The 17,654-nt window shown below is 39.1% G+C and overlaps 1 protein-coding gene across 1 annotated transcript in view; it reads left to right on the top strand.

Annotated features, from left to right (window-relative positions):
* Positions 1 to 17,654, top strand: part of LOC150084395 (cell adhesion molecule Dscam1-like) — a 326,343-nt gene that overhangs the window by 60,615 nt on the left and 248,074 nt on the right. Inside the window, 1 exon segment of the mRNA XM_090375201.1 lies at positions 14,911 to 15,072. Within this exon segment, the coding sequence (XP_090231327.1) occupies positions 14,911 to 15,072 (162 nt within the window).

Here is a 17,654-nt window from a genome sequence, read left to right as displayed (position 1 = left end):
GTGTCCAGGAATTTGAAGGGAAGCTTGGACCGTTAAATTAAAGAGGTTCCAGTCTGCTTTGTTAATTGCATAACGGATGATATTGTTTCTAGGCGGAGGTGCTAATTCTATTGAGCGTTGAAGGGTAAAAGTAATCGCCCTATGGTCGGAAGTTGTCCAAGCCTCGCGGACTTTCCAGTCAGTGATCTTAGTGGCAATAGATCTCGTGGCTGCTGAGATGTCTATTGTGGACTCCCATAGGGTATTACTGAAGGTAGGCATGTTGTTAGGCTTGTTAAGGATTACAAGAGAGGAAGTAGCGAGAAAGTTCTCGAGTTGCCGGCCGTTGTGATTGCCCGGGCGATCTTCCGAGTTGCTGTGCCACATTGCAGAACGGCAATTAACGTCGGCACAGAGAATAATCTTCCCATTTGGGAGGAGGGCTTGGACTGCTTGCAGATACCTGATAGCAGGGGCTATATCTTCGCCTGGACGACAATACAATGAGATGACGTGGAACGATCCCATAGGTCCTATAAGCTGGGCGCACACCGCCCATGGGGTACAGAGGGTGTGGATTTTGGTGGCAGTTATGTGCGGGTTCCGAACAAGGATAACCGCCCACGGAGTGTCTTCTTCTGATTGTATAATTTTGTACGTAAGCGGATATCCCCTGACTTTTCTTGCATTTGTGTAGGGCTCTTGGATGAACATGACGTCTGTATTGTCTTCGTCAGCCTTTATTCTTATTTGGTCCACGACTGCACGCGCTCGCTGGGCATTTAGCTGCATAAATTCCATGATGTTACAGTTATATGTCTTATATGGGGCCATAGTTGATTCTTTGTTGTTGTGTGCTTCTTGCTTTCAGATAAACCGGGCACTTGTTATCCCTTATCGAATGCTTGTAATCCATTTTTGCTAGTTTACAGTTGGCGCAAACCGGTTCTTCAGTTTTGTTAGGGCAGGTGTTAAAGTTATGCCCTTTCTGGGCACAGTGCCCACACGTGGAATCGACCTGTGTACATGTGTGTGTAGTATGGCCGAACCTGCAACAGCGAAAGCACTTTGGGACGACTATGTGTTCTTTGAACCTATGGCAGGTCCACTCGAGGTACACCCTGTCCTGCTGTTTAATTACTTGCCAAGCTTGTGCCGAGAGGTAAATGACCCAGTTTACATTTTGGGAGGATTTTCCTTTGATCTGATACTTTGGTTGTATTGCATCTTCTATGCTGGTAAATTCGCTTTCACCTTGAAGGTTTCTACAATAGATTTCTTCAGCCACTTGTTCCGGTTTGAGGTTTTTATTGATGCCGAAAACAATAACTGCTGGGCCTTTCTTTTTGGGTGTCTCAGCTGTGAGTCCCATGGTGGAAATTTTTGGGTTGTCCAGTATTGTCTGGGCTTCGTGTCGCGTTGCAGTCTCAATTATTACTCCGATGTTCCTGGTTTTTCTTATTGATTTGATACGGGTGTTCTTTAAGTCGCTTGCTAATTTTTGTACAACGGCCGTCTTGACGGCTTCGCTCGATTCCATGGGGCTGTCTTCTGTTGGTTTTAATACAACCAGATGTTGCTCCTTTAGAATCGTTTTCTTTATCTGGGTTGGCTTGTGTGCTTCAGTAATCTTTTTTGAAGGATTCCTCAGCGCATCTGCAAAAGAGCGGGTGCGCTGTAGCATTTCATTTCCACGCTCTTCCTGATAGATTTCTACTTTGGCTTTGAGCCGCTCGTTGTTGACGTGAAGGTCAAAAAGGATGCGTTCCATCTGGCTCCATATCTTTATTATATCTCCGCGAGTCGCAGACGTAATCCGATTTGTTGGCTTGGCCATGAGAGCTTCCAAGCCGGATCTAAGGGAAAAGACTTCGTCAGTTACAGTTTCTGCATACAAATGTTCAGATTCACGATTGTATTGGTAATTTTGATCTGTATTTGATATGGCTATCATATCTGTGGAAACGCTATGCTCTAATGGCATCGTGGGAACGCCATCCGCTTTGGCTGCAGTTTACCTGTTGCGTTTCTTGCAGGCAAGGTCAGGCCTATTTTCTTCTTGATCATCCACAGATTCATTTAGTGCAGAGATGCCCCGGGTTCTTGTTAGGGGGACAGTTAATGTTCTTTCCTCATTATCCGGTTCGCTGTTTGACATGGTGGAGATTGTCAGTTTTGATAAATGAACAAGTACGGATTTACAGACACTTCGGATAAGCGGGCAGATTTCAGTTTTTATTTTTACCAACTGCAAGAAACAAAATGACGTGCACACTTGTCGTTCTTATTTAGGCAGTGTATTTTTTGTGAGTTAAAATTCAGGTTAAGAAATACTGTTTTATTGTTTTCTCCTGGGCGAAGAACATGCAGTATGACTGATGACTTTTGAGGTTATGATGAACATCGTGCCAAGATCCAATATTCCTTACATTTCGAGGCTACAGCTCTTTATTCGCTGTATGATTCCTTTCGCCTCAAAGGTAGTACTTGTGCATATCTCTGTTCTGATATTCCCTGTCAGAGACTTGGCAATTTGGAATCTGCTCTCTTTGATCTTCTCTAGCTTAAAATCTCTCTGCCTCATTGTGTCAAGTTCCTGTTTTCTTTCCCATTCTCCCAACTCCACTAATCACTTGGAGCTCTTTGACTTCCTCTCTTTGCAACTTGACCTTCTCCATTCCAACTTTCCTAACAGTGAGGTAATTTTCCTTCGTGATTTTAATGTTCACAACTCCAGGTGGCGTCCGTTTTCTAGTCACACCGACCCAGCTGGTCGAGATGCTGGGGTTTTTGCAATTACTAATGACCTTACACAGATTGTTCAGTTACCTACAAGAATACCGGACAATCCTAATCATACAGCCAATACGCTTGATCTTTTTCTCACAAACAACCCTTCTAAGTACACGGTCGAAGTGAGGTCCTTTGGGCACTTCAGATCACAACTTGGTGATAGGCTCTTCTCCAATGGAGCCTTTATCTCATGACTATTCCCAACCTCTGTGTTGTTTGGCATTACAAGAATGCAAAATGGGATGACTTGCGAGATTTCTTTTCTTCTTTTCCTTCGTCGGATTACTGTTTCAAAACTTCCGATGTCAACGTTTGCTCAGATCGTGTCAGTGAAATTATTCTCGCAGGAATGGAATCCTTTATCCCACACTCCACTTTAAAATCTCTTCCTTTATCTAAACCTTGGTTTTCCAATACATGTGCTAAGGCTGTTCAAGAGAAGAATGTTGCATATCGTAATTGGCTTTTTCTAATTCTTCAGTTTCATTTTCTGCCTACACCAAAGCTCGCAACAATTGTAAAGAAGTTATTAATCAGTCCAAACTAGAGTTCGAACAGGCTAAGAGTAGAAAACTTGCTTCTTATCTTAATGGTAGCCGAGCATTCTGGTCTCTAACCAAAGCTATTGGCCGCAACTTTTGCCAATCTCTGCTCCCACCTCTGTCCAAACCAGATGGTTCTGTTGTCTCTTCAGCCAAGGATAAAGCTGACCTGCTAGCATCCCATTTTTCTTCCAACTCATGTATTAATGATCTTGGTAGAACACCTCCCACCATTCTCCACATGTTCCATTCAATGCCTCCTGTGGTCTTCCGTCAAAAGGATGTCAGAAGGATTTTGACGAATCTTGATGCCAAGAAAGCTCCAGGTCCCGATTGTATTTCCCCACTGTTCTCAAAACCTGTGCTCCTCAACTTACTCCTATTCTTTGTTGCCTTTTTTCACTTTCTTATTCGAAAGGTGTTTATCCTTCTGCTTGGAAATTTGCTCATATCCAGCCAGTTCCTAAAAAGGGTGATAAATCCCTCCCATCCAATTATCGCCCCCTTGCAATTACTTCTACTCTTTCTCAAGTAATGGAGAAATCAATTAACTGCCAACTCTTAAACTAGCTAGAAACCTTCCGTCTGATCAACGAACACCAGTATGGATTCCGTCAGTGTGGATCCACTGGTGATATTCTGGCTTATTTTACCCATTTATGGACTAATTCAATGGAAAGTTTCGGTGAAACACAATTAGTTTCTCTTGACATTTCAAAGGCTTTCGATCGTGTTTGGCATAAAGGTCTTCTAAACAAGCTTCCATCTTATGGTTTGCCATCTATTTTTAGTAATTGGTTATCCAGTTTTCTCTCAGATCGCTCACTGAGGGTGATGGTAGATGGCTCTCTGTCTTCTAACTTCTCCATTAATACTGGTGTACCCCAAGGTCCAGTTCTTTCCCCCACTCTTTTCCTCTTGTATATTAACGACCTTCTTCCATTGACTGGAAATCCTATCCATAGTTTTGCTGATGATAGCACATTGCATTCAACTTTTCATTTTGAGAAACCTTGTCCTGCTCAATCAGCTTCAACTTCTCGAAAATCTGCTCCCAATTCCTTATATGCCGATCTTCAGGTAATTCTCCAGTGGGGGAAAGACAACTTAGTTGATTTCAACCCTTCTAAAACTTGGTCTTGTCTTTTATCTCGCAAAAAGGATTTTTCTGCTCCTATGCTTATCTTTAGTGACACTCCGATTTCTAGGCAAAGTGATATATCTCTTTTGGGGATTACCCTGACTTCTAATCTCTCTTGGCACAAACACATTACAAATATTGCTTCCTCTGCATCTAAAAAACTTGGTTTTCTCTTTCGCTCTCGTCGTTACCTTTCTTCCAAACAGCTGCTCACTCTGTATAAATCGCAAATTCGCCCTGCCATGGAATATTGTTCCCACATCTGGGGCGGTGTCCCCAAACTCTCTCAGGCTTCTAGATTCAATTCAGAAGAGGGCAGTTAGGTTAATTAATGATTCATCGCTAACAGAGTCTCTCCACTTGCTGTCTCATAGACGTACTGTTTCTGCTGCATGCCTCTTCTACAGATACTTCCATGAGCACTGTTCTTCCGAATTGGCTTCTACAATTCCCGCTTTCTCTTTGAAAATAGTCCGAACACGTGCCGCCACCAGCCAACATCCATTTACTGTCCAACTTCAAACTCACAGAACCAAATTTTCATCTCCTCGTTTATTCATTGAACTGCTGTTTTCTGGAACAACCTTCCTTCATACGTATTTCCTGAAAATTACAATCTACAGAAGTTCAAGTCCAATGTCAACAAGTATCTTCTTTCGTCTTCTCAACCTCAAACCCAAGCACTATATTAAGTACTATTGGTTCTAATACATCTCGTGTTTGGGGTTTACATAAAAAAAAGTAAGTTCAGGAGCGCAAGTTTTGAGAGCAAGCGGAGAAATACAATCATGACCTGGAGCTGTCTTACCATCAAAATTCGCAAAATCCTTCTGACATCCTTTTGACGGAAGACCACAGGAGGCATTGAATGGAGCGTGTTTGGAATGGTGGGAGGTATTTTACCAAGATCATAAAATCATGAGTTGGAAGAAAAATGGGATGCTAGCAGGTCAAGCTTTAGCCTTGGCTGAAGTGACAACAGAACCAACTGGTTTTGACAGAAGTCGGAGCAGAGATGGGCAAAAGTTGCGGCCAATAGCTTTGGAAAGAGACTAGAATGCTCTGCTACCATTAGGGCAAGAAGCAAATTTTTTACTCTTAGCCTGTTCAAAATCTAATTTGTACTGATTAATAACTGCTTTGCAATTGTTGCGAACTTTGGTTTAGGAAGAAAATGAAACTGAAGAGTTGGAAACAAGCCAATTACGATATGCAACATTCTTCTCCTGAACGGCCTTATCACATTTATTGGAAAACCAATATTTAGAGAGATTTTAAAGCGGAGTGTGGGATAAAGGATTCCATTCCTACAAGAATAATTTCACTGACACGATCTGAGGAAACGTTGACATCAGAAGGTTTGAAACAGTAATCCGACCAAGGAAATGAAATCTCGCAAGTCGTCCCATTTTGATTTTTGTAATGCCAAATAACACTAGATTGGGAATAGCCATGAGATAAAGGCTCCACTGGAGAAGAGACAGTCACCAAGTTATGATCTGAGGTGCCTAAAGATGCACTCACTTCGACCGTGTACTTAGAAGGGTTGTTTGTGAGAAAAATATCGCGCGTGTTGGCTGTTTGGTTAGGACTGTCCGGTATTCTTCTAGGTAAATAAACAATCTGTGCAAGGTCATTAGTAATTGTAAAAGCCTCAGCATCTCGACCAGATGGGTCGGTGTGCATTAGAAAATGGAAGCCAGCTGGAGTTTTGAACATTAAAATCACTAAGGAAAATTACCTCACTGTTAGGAAAGTTGGACTGGAGAACGTTAAGTTGCAAAGAGAGGAAGTCGAAGAACTTCAAGTGATTAGTGGAGTTGGGAGAAAGTTATAGACAACAGCTGAATTTGACACAATGAGGCAGAGAGATTTTAAGCTAGAGAAGATCGAAAAGAGGAGACTCCAAATTACCAAGTCTCTGACAGGGAATATCAGAACGGACATATGCACAAGTACCACCTTTGAGGTGAAAGGAATCATACAGCGAATAATTTGGGCATCTGAGATGAACAGTAGTTGAATCAACCGATAACTGAGATTCTGTCAGAAAAAGTACATGGGGTTTGGCAGACTGCAAGTGGAAATGGACATCGTTGAGATTAGAATTGAGACCACGTATATTTGTGAAATGAATTAGGAAGTGTTTGGGAGGTTTATATCTTTTCGCAGATAAGCTAACTCCATTAGTTTGACAATTCATGATGTATTCATACAGCATGTATGAAGTAATGAAAATTTTGGATATGGCTTACACATGGTAAGAATATACCCAGACCTTTGACATAACGTGGGATCGGCAATGCCTCCCGCATACATACTACTCGGATTCCCTCCAGTCACTATTTGGCAGAGTAGAGGTAGCAAGATTATACACTAGCTGATCCGGAAGCCTCCTAAAGAGTTAACAACAGGTTCGGTCCGCTGTACTAACTAGCGGCCGACCTCCGAACACCGTTTTAGAGCTGTACCCTGGATATGTAAGGAAGACTGGATCTCGCCATGATGTCCATCATAACCTCAAAAGTCATCAATCATACTGCATGATGGAAGAGATGGGGAAGGATTGTAATAATATGTATGTTTGGTTGTCATGATTGCCATCTTCGTGATTTCTCATATTTATCTTCATTACGCATTTTACCCTTTGGGAAGATATTTATGACAATTAGGTATATCAGGTGGAGGCTTTTTATTAGATTTCATTCACAGAGATATATATCCCATCTAACAAATGCTTTTCGAACATTTCTGCACTCAACAATGCAGCGCAAAACACATTATTTGCAAAATTCACAAGTGGTGCAGTTTTTTTGTCTGCCACTGTATTCATCGGATAGCTTGCATGATTTATTTCTTCAAGTTCGAAGATAAATTCATGTTTGCTTAGTTTTTTCTGTGTTGACCATTCCGCGTTCCCCGTTCTAAGAACAACACATTGTTCAATACAGCATGAAATTTTATCCAACATACGAAACAGACAAATATATTAACAACCATCCAACCGTTATTAACCAATAATGCATTATATGAGTAGATAAATCTCTAGCTTCGGCAGTTCTTTATGCACTTAGAGAAATCTGACCTGGCTTCAAATCCACAGAGACTGTAATAATGAACTACTCCTTGAAACCTCACCGATAACCTTGAAACCCGATGACGATGGTCTAGATGACATCCCAATTATCAAATCTCATAGAGAACTGGTAATAACATTCGACCAGAGAATATGTATGTAGTATAAGCACCACAATCTCAATGGATGTGTTATTAATGCGAACATTTTATACAATAACCGCCAATACACAATTCCAAAACTATTTCTCCTTTTATACATACAAAAAAGATGCAAATTTCAGGAGATTTTGGAGCGCGAATATTAAGAACTGATATATATCAGGCTACACTTTGAATTTCATGCGTATGACCCTAAATCTCTTGATATTCCTTATGATATCTCATCCACAAAGGAAAATATCTTTTCGAAGAATTACCCTCAGATACAAAAAGAAAAAAAAAAAAACTCAACTCATATTTCCAAATATGATTTGTGGCTCGGGATACTGTAGAGGATATAGACCATGATACAGATCACCTAAAGGCGTGATCTATATCTCTTCCTACACTTAAAATTGCTATAGTCCGGTTAGAAAATTTCAAATTATTAATATTACCCCAAAACAACACTTCTTTTCATTTCTTACAACGCTCCTTAAAAGCCAGCGACGTGTGCAGTAATCTGTTTCCATTGAATTCACAAGCTTATACCAGTAAATCCATTAACATTGAACACACCCAAATCCCCGAATTAAATAGAAATAGTTTCAAGATCGAAAATGAAGTTGTAATCTGTGTGCGCTTACTCGACGTCTTAGGCTTGAAAATAGAATTCCTCTATCTTCCTTAATCTTCTTATTTCTGCTGGGTTTCTTTTTATTTCCAGAGTACGCTGTCTGTCTTACCTTTTAGCATGGTACTGCGCGGAAGTCGTAAGAAACCTGAGCATCACAAGAATAAGAAGATTACAGCATCTTCTCCAAAAGAAGTTTTATACCCCCTAGGATCAAAGAGCGAAGTAGTTCCAGGAAAGAGAACAACAAAACAAGGCAGAGGCATTGTACTTGAATAGCAGCACGAACCGATACTGAGAACTAACTTATGAGTATCGCTAGGAGATGCAGGATGCTGCAGCATTAGAGCTGAAAAGGTGCTTGCGAAATAGCAGTGCCACAAAGTGAATGAATAATCTTGCAGAAATTTTCTTAGCAGACATCTAGCTTTGCACGAATTATTATCGATGCTCTTGCCTGCTTCCATCCGGACCTTGAAGGCAACAATGGCGTCTTCCGCTTTATCCTCATCAAGCCAACAGGTGTTCAATAATTGTATACAGATGGTGTTAACTGAAATATCTGGAAGCGAGAGTCCCGGGAAATGATAATTGCGTAGAAAACCGGGCGATGCAATCAGTGAAGATAATGGTGGTGTACACAGATCTCTTTAATACTCTCCTTCTCCTCATCCAATATTAAGAGGAGATGGACGGAGCTCTCTTTAATACTACATGAACAGAATGTAGCTGTGTTTATGGTCATTATTTCTAAACCTCTCTTGCGAGTTTGATTCATTTATTTTTTCTTTCAAGTTCACGTTCTGTAGTTATTTACCAACCTTGAAGCACGAGAATCTAGGACTTTTCTTTAGTGAGTTATCACAGCTGCTGAATTAAAAAAAAAAAAATAGCGTCAGAGCACATTTCCTCTCATACAAACAGGGACGTTGGCATTTAGTTATAATGAGAAGTCTTTACAGGAATTGTCATGGCTATTTCGAATTTTTCATCCTTGCAGGATGATAAATCTGAAAATATGGTTAGATTGGCTTATAGACAGTCTACAGTTTCGTGCCCCTAAATTTGACCTTTTCTTGCTTAAAGCTTTGGTCCTTTAATACACTGCTCGACAAAATTAACAGAACAGTATGTTTTTCCTGAAAATATTTTATTGTGAACAGACAGCGTCATCGAAGGCGAATATCTGATATATTTGGAATCCTGGCACGAAAATTCCGAATATGCACTAAAAATCGATCTACCATCTTGCAAAACCGCATATTATGCAAACCATTATGTCTATAAAAACACGGTTTGCGACCACATCACTTCATTCCCATTTTTTTACTTGCTTAGCGGAAAAGCCACATCTCCAATACTCAGAATGGCAAGTCATCGTCGTCGCTTAGATGATTCTTTGAGATGGGCGAACCTTTGGACGAATTGAAGCCGGGCAGTCGCAGATGGTACGTTGGTTAACTTGTCACAGTTTCGTCTCGGCACTATGGAAGCAGTTTCAGGAGATAAGAATCATTACAAGAAGAGCTGGCCAAGGTCGCTCAGGGGCTATGTCAAGCACAGGATAAGGCTATAAGATTGGTTTCTAAACGACTTACTGCACCTGAAATCTGAGCGGAGTTCAATAGGAACAAAGAACCTCCTCCTGTGTACATCCACTGTAAAACATATACAAACAAGACTTCGTAGTGATGCAGCGGTCTGAAAACTCTTATTAAAACAGGAAAATCGAAAGAAACGGTTGGTTTGGACTAAGAGCCATCAACATTGGAAAATTGGGAGTGGAAAAATGCACTGTAAACTGATCAATACAAATTTGCAATTTTTGGATCCAAGCTTAGAGTTTGTGTGAGACGATCAACTGAAAAAAATCTGGTGTCCCATTATTGTTTAGCGGCTATAGTCAAGTACGGTGGTAGTTCCATCATGATTTGGGGTTGTCTCTGGTTTTCTGAAGTTGGTGACATTATCAAAATTGAAGGAATTTTAAGAATGGAAGGCTACGAAATATTTTGAACATAATGCAATATCCGCTGTACTTTGACTTTGTGGAAGAAATGTTGCATTACAAGACAATGACCCGAAGTACAGCTCTATGCTGTGCAGAAACTTTCTAGTAGCTAAACCCAACAGAGCCTTTTCGGGCTCATCTAGACCGTTAAGTCTACCTATCTTCACTAAATTTATGGGAACCTTGCAGATCTCTTCGAATAATGTTAGTCAAGCCACTATTATAAAATTGCCATGTCTGTGTAAGGCAATGAGAAAATCTCGTGGAGGATATTTTATCAAAAAATTAGTATAACTGTTAATATTAATCGTTTCATTTTTTTGCTGTAACTTTTTCCCTGCTTAATAAAAAATCTTAAAATACTTTGTAGTTTGTTGTTTTTTTATGTTAAATCTTAAATTGCCACAGCTAATTTCAATAAAATAAATAAATAACGAAATCTGTTGTCATACACTGTGATTCCAAAAGTTTAGGAGGGAGTGTAATAGGAAATATTACGTAGTACGGTTTCGTAAACGCTGAATGCTCACATTATTAAGTACACCTATCAGCTATAAGATCCCCTCTAGTCCATATAACAGTTTGATTCATCTTGGCATGAACTCAACAAGGTGTTGAAAGAATGCCACAGAAATGCTGAACGATGTTTACTCAATTGCTTCCCAAATTAGATTGTTGCGGAATTGCTACTCTGGAGAGTTCGTTTCTCCGCAGCTGCTCAATTTGATTGAGACCAGGTGAATGAGAAGATCCTACCATATTAGGCTGAATTCACTGTCCTGCTCCTGGAACCAGTTCTCTACAACTCCATCCTTATGACATGATGTATTTTCCAGTAGGATAGCCATGAAGGGATGCGCCTGGTCAGAAGCAATTTTTGGATAACTTCTGGCATCTAGATGCTGCCCAAGTCTCAAGCATCTTACTGCTTCATAACTGATGGGGTGTAAGTTGGAAAGCCAATAAATTTCTTTTGTTGGCTTGTAAATACATATGTTATAGCAAATATAAACTACCTGCAGGAGGCAAAACTGGGTTCTTGGTCTGGCAATCAACAATTCGCTGGCTGAAAGAGCACTTCCAAATTAATCTGAAGTTGAATGATTTTGATTTTCTAGAAGATATTTTAATGAATATGAGTAAGGACTCTTGTTTCCTATTATGCCCGATAAAATATTAACAACAAAGGCAAAAGATAAAATTGGGAAACGGTCTAAAGAGAAAAATCGTTGCTATTTTATTAGCTGTAGTGGTGATAAGTTACCACCATATGTAATTGGAAAGTTTATGAGCTTTAAAACGTGACATAGACAACTGTCTGACTAAAGTATACGAAATGAGACAGAAGAGGACAGCTAACAAATTATTTTCAATCACCAACAGAATTTATCTGCACTATAGTAAAATTATATACAGCGGGTTTAAATTTTTTGAGAATACCAGTGCGGATAAATTGTTAATATCTTCAAGGAACAAATTACAGTGATCCCCTCCTCTAGTGACCAATCATTTCTGATCCTAAAAGCAGCTAAAGACAAGCTCTACTATATTTGAAAATGTCTGAAAGATTTATATTAATGCTGGACGTAAGATTATGACATACATTAACTTCTCATGACCTTAAAAAGACTGAGAAACGGTATCTTCAGAAAGCAAGTTACACCAGAGGTGAAATTCACTTCTCGATCCCCCCTACGTCCACGTAGAACTTCGTTCATATGAATGGAGGGTTAAGGATTTAATACAAACTCAAAAAACTTATAACGCGGGTTGCTAGCCACACACCGTCTACAGTAGTGCAGTAGACCTTTGAAAAATCACTGAAACTAATCATCATGCAACGTCAGAGTCATCTTTTTCAGAATTAAAGAAGTCGCTTATTATTTTATTTTCTTTATAGCGAAGAACGAGAAAAAATGAAGTTATACCTAAGAGAGAAAGAAACTGCGTTGATATACAATGTGCCATCAGAACCAATTTAGTTATTTATATACGAAAGCTGACGGAAAGTAATTACTTCAGTTCATAACCACAGCGTTAAGTGGCTCAACTAGTTCCATCTTGATTCCTCAAGAAGCCAAAAGTTTCCAGTCCAAAAAAAAACCTTTTTGAACGGCTGTTCAAACAACAATGTACGCAGTTACTGAGTTTGACTACCAAATGTCATTGTGAGAGATGAATCTCGCCTTCGCCACTATTATCCAGGTAAAACAAGAGAAATACCAAGGGATTTCGTCATTAAACACCACCATATCCAAAATTTTCAAAGTCCAAGCATTAGCCGACAAAATGATGTCGTTTTCTTAGGACTCTGTGGATGTTTATCACACCGAATTTTTTGGAAAGGAGCCACCACAATCTATTCACTCCAGCACAGTGAAACATTAGACAAAATAAAAAATAACCAAACCAGGAGGGCCGGCCTCACAATGTTGCTTTAGCAACGCACAACTTTACTGCAGCTATGGAACATGGGGCACGAATTTCTTCGCTGGGATTTGAACTTGTTTCTTATCCTCTCTATAGCCCAAATTTGGCCCCAAGCGACTTTTTTTCTTTATTCCAGAAGTTTAAAAAATAACACTGAAATAACACATGCATCATTTCATTTTTTCCTTTTCAACACCATATAATAATATTTTGCCACGTTTTGTTTATTTTTTGTGTAAATCTGGAGCCTAATATTTGTTTTATTTATTTATTGCTGCTTCGATTATAATCAGGCTATAAAAATGCCAGACTAAAACAAATATTAAACTAGAGTTAAAGGTCCATAAGGAAATCACTATCAAAGGATTGAATCATCAGCACCTCCTATTCTATTGAGAATTCCATATCCTTTCAAAAAGACTTGGAGCACGAAAAAATCAAAATCTGGTGCTGCTATATGAAAATTTAGAGAACTTCGAGATGAAATCAGATTTTTCTGTATATTGTGATTCTTTGATGAAGGAGAAAGCAAAAGGGGTTCCTCCACTCAGAATAATTATAAACACTACTGTATACTCTATAAAATTACTAAAACATTACAAAGAAGGGCAAACGCAATCCCAAACATAGACTTGTGTACACAAGCTGCACTTTCAAAGAACTTTCCATCTCTTTTTTCCTGATTAATTCAACTTCATCTAGCTATCATGAATTTTTAACAACGCTCATTTTTTTTCTTTTCTTCGTTTTCTTCTATTTTTTTTTTACTTTTTCGAAAGAAAAAGTTTACGCCCCACCTGAAAAAAGCAATCTTTTATGCAACCTCCCTCCCGATTATCCCTTGAAATTCAAGTAAACTAATCAATTCTTAATGTTCTCATCTCCCAGAAGATGCCACAGGACGCTCTCTTCAATGAAAAAATACCTTGCTTTTAACAGAGATCTATCCTCTCCCTTTGCCAGATACCATCGCCTTTCTGTGTATGTTTAGATGTTACTCCAATCGCATCACTGTCTCCACATCCTCCCACTTTCAACATAGGAGCATCTCTGTAATAGAAATGAATACAAAGAGAGGTTGAAGTTTCCCATCTTTTATTTTTCTTTTCTACACATTCTACGGGATGGGGGGAAGGGGAAAAAAGAATGCATTACAAACGCTCTGCTGTCTTCCTATTTTTTGCTGACAAGATGCACCTTACAAGAAATTAAATTAGATTGTATTATAGACCTTTCTGACCCGAAAAAGGGCATACACCTGCAAAAACACACTGCCTGGGTCTCTGAATCGATTGTTTTATTCCAAATCTCAAATGTCATTTCTTCCGCGCAACAGAATCTTCTGTCGTCAGAGGTTTAAGAAGAAGAAGAAAAAAAATTTAATATGAGTTTACTTGCCAATGCAATTTTTTCCTTTTCCTATCTCGGTAACGCAGACGCTCCACTCAATAGGCTGTAGCAGAGGCGGACAACGCTGCAAGTTATGCAGTCACCTTATTCTGTCCTCTCAGTTGGCAGGACCGGCAGGGAATAGCAGGTTTACAAAACGCTCCGTAGTGCCCTCCACACAGATGGAACTGGGAGGTTTGGTGGGGGGGGGAGCTGGATGGGTTAGGAGCACGTGGCCATCTCCTCCTCCGACTCGCTGGAGAATCGGATCTTTTCATTTCCATGGAGATGCCATTTTCTCTTCGCCAGCCTCTCAGTAAATATCTGTGTGCGACTCTTTTCATAACTCCCGGTGCGCGTTCGGATTGCAGTAGCATCCCCGACTATTCCAATATTTTAGAAATAGAACCGCTGGCAAGGCCGAAGACTGCTGATAAGAATAACAAATAAGACGACTCACAGTCGTATACAAACGACAAAGAAAAAAAAAAGTCAGTTCGCGGCGGGCATCATGCCAAAGTATGATATTTGAACGAGGTCCCTCTCATGAATCATTTTCCTTCGCTATAAGTTTACGTAAACTCGATCTGTGTACCGAAAGTAGAGGCAAAGAGACAAGATAAAAACTTCCTTTGCTAGGGAAAGATACGGATTATACCAGGAACCTCTTAAAGACTATCTGTAGCAGACACATTGGCTGGTAGTAAAAAGAATCGCCTAGCGTTGCTTGCTTATCAAATTTCATGGTGACTTTTTTTTCCCTCCTCTTTTCTAGTTGTCCGTGAGTCTTATGAAGTGGGTGTCTTCGATGGAATCGTAGCAACCGGCAACACGGCCGTTATCAGGTGTCATGTTCCCATGGTTATGAAGGATTACATCAAGGTATCCGCTTGGCTCACCGACGATGGCTTGACTATACTGGCTGACGAAAACCATGGTAAGAACGTAGCTTGTTTATTCTTAGAAGCTTTGTGTCTAGTTATTTAAAAGATGTTTTTGTTTGGTGAGAAAACAGAACGCAGAAAGGGGCTATGGAAGTTGCTTCGTGTTTATCAAACATCGACTGTTGTTGTTTGATTAATAGAGCTTCTGTTGTGCCAATCTAATAGATTCCCTTTAGGTAATATTCAACGTTTTTTATAGAATCCATCCTTCAAGTGATGATGAATTTGTTTGTATTTAAAAAAAAAATGCTACAAAATTCGAGAGGTATTTTTAATTAAGAAATTGATTTTAGTTGTATTAGAAAATATATTGGAAAGCGTTCATGGAAGTGTGCGCCTGCTGCTGAATTAACTTTGTTTTCGAATTGCCACTCAAATTCCTTATGGACACGAACGAACACTTGCAGATCTGAAGTTTCGTATACGACCCATGAAAATTACGACAGAAACTTACAAGTTATTAAAGTTCATGGCCTGGATTGAAAATCTCCACATTTAAGGACCATATGACAAATAGGATAGATTTTTCTGCAGTCTAAGACTAAAGAATTAACGTCAGACGCTCAATTTGAATTGTAAACATCGACCAGTTACGAATATGCACTCTGGCCTTAAAAAATGCATGTGCATTCCTCAAATCTAAGCGTACTGGGTTAAACTGGAGCAGAAAGTAACTGTCCGAGGTCTGTTTGCAAATGGACGGCAATGGCCAAAGCAGATCAACTTCTTTTTTGGAAAGGGCTTCTTCTTGTTTCCAGCAAGGAAAAGGAAGAGCTCTGGATACGTCTTCCAGATAGAAGGCAGCCGCGGAAGACATTTTTTAAAGAATTTAAAGGAGGATGCGAGGATCGCATGATTTTATCTCGATCAAATGGGATCCTCGATGACAAAATACGCTAATTCCTTCAACAACACAGGTCTTTTTGGCCAAGAAATGTATACAGGGCGTTTAATAACATGCGAGCCGCATTTTAAAGCCCAATTAATTGGTTTCAAGACCTGAAACAACGGAAAAAAATACGTAAACCATGTCCGATTCCGAACGCTTATAGAGCTGTTTCAGGTTTAAAAAAATCACTATAGAACTTTCAGTGGTTAATATAATAAATAAGAGTAATCAGCCAGATATTCAGTAAAATATTTATTCATACTAGCTTCATGTTTGCTTATTTTTTACCACCGGAAATCCCATAGCTAATAATGCCATAGAAACCATTCAGAGTCCAATATGTTTTTATAAATTTATTTCATTGTTTTTATATCCTGAATCGATCTTGAAATTACTGACCACACTTTATGAGACATTCTGTATATTTTCCGAAGTTCAGAAATCCCATTATATATGTTCTTATATAATGTTCGAATCCTTTCGATGGGCAATGCATCCATTGAGAGTAAAATGCAGACAATGCGGAAACTTTATTTTTGAATTCTGTGGAGTCCACTTTCATTTACGAATAATTCGTATTTTAAAACAAACTTGCTAAATATTGCACATTAAATCATTCTGTTTGCTGATTCATTTACTAAGGGAAAACAAAGGAAAGAGATTTATTTTTGCTGATGATACGATAGTGGGCAATACGTTGTGGTCCAGCACAAAATTGCCTCAGGATAGACCACACCTTGAGTATTCCGTACAGACTTGGACTGATTTTAGAAACGATGCTGAACTCTTGGAAAAAGTTCTCAGAAGAGCCATTTGATTATGGGTAAAATGGGGTATTTTTATTGAAAGAGAAAGAATCACCTGTGCTCACTAACTTAGTGTCTTGAAGCCAGGCATTTTTAAGTGACTCAACTAAAGTGTTAAATGTCTTGAAAGGGTAAAAGTAAAATGAACTCTGAAGCCATCTTTGGATTCAGTCACGTGAAATACGTTTAAATTGAGCGGGGATAATTGTAAATGAGTGAAAATTTGATTTCATTCAGAGTGACAGTGTGTTTGAATAAATTTCCACCCACTCTTTTAGGGGTTGTAAGTTTACTTAAATTCAGAAAGGTTCCGGAGAAATACTTGAAAGAAGAAGGTAAATATAGTGGCTGAACAGGTGCCTGTGCTACATAATACCGCTCATTGAGTAATTTCGTTAATATTAATAGCGAAAACCACACATTTCATGCTTCCGTTGTATTCATTACGCTGCACTATACCTCATGGAAGTTGGGCTCATTCTTGCCGTAGAGAAATTCAATAAAGAATCCTTTCCAATTATTAAGATCGCAGTCTGAGTCAACAGTAGAAACAAGTTAATCTTCAAATGAATTGGAGGTTCTATTCAAGGCTTTATTTCCCCTGATAATTGGCTTTTGTTTATTATTTTAGCATATTTTAGATGCTCATTACTGAAATTGTTTATCCCTTTTCTCAGAGAATAATATTATTCACATATTTTGAACCTTTTATGACAACTGCTTTAACAAGTTGATTGCTTAGTTGCAATCCAGCTTCACATAAATTATTGTAATCATTGACAGCGTTTGTAATTAAATTATTTTCTATGGAAGCCTCAGAAATAAGTGCAAAATATTTTCCCATTATTTTTTTGTAATATCGTTGTAATAGGGTTTTTTA

The sequence above is a fragment of the Mastigoproctus giganteus genome, chromosome 6 (assembly GCF_048544385.1).
Source record: "Mastigoproctus giganteus isolate SK-2022 chromosome 6, ASM4854438v1, whole genome shotgun sequence".
Classification (NCBI taxonomy): domain Eukaryota; kingdom Metazoa; phylum Arthropoda; class Arachnida; order Uropygi; family Thelyphonidae; genus Mastigoproctus; species Mastigoproctus giganteus.
Note: the sequence above shows the minus strand (reverse complement) of the source record. Positions and strands in the feature narration are given on the sequence as shown.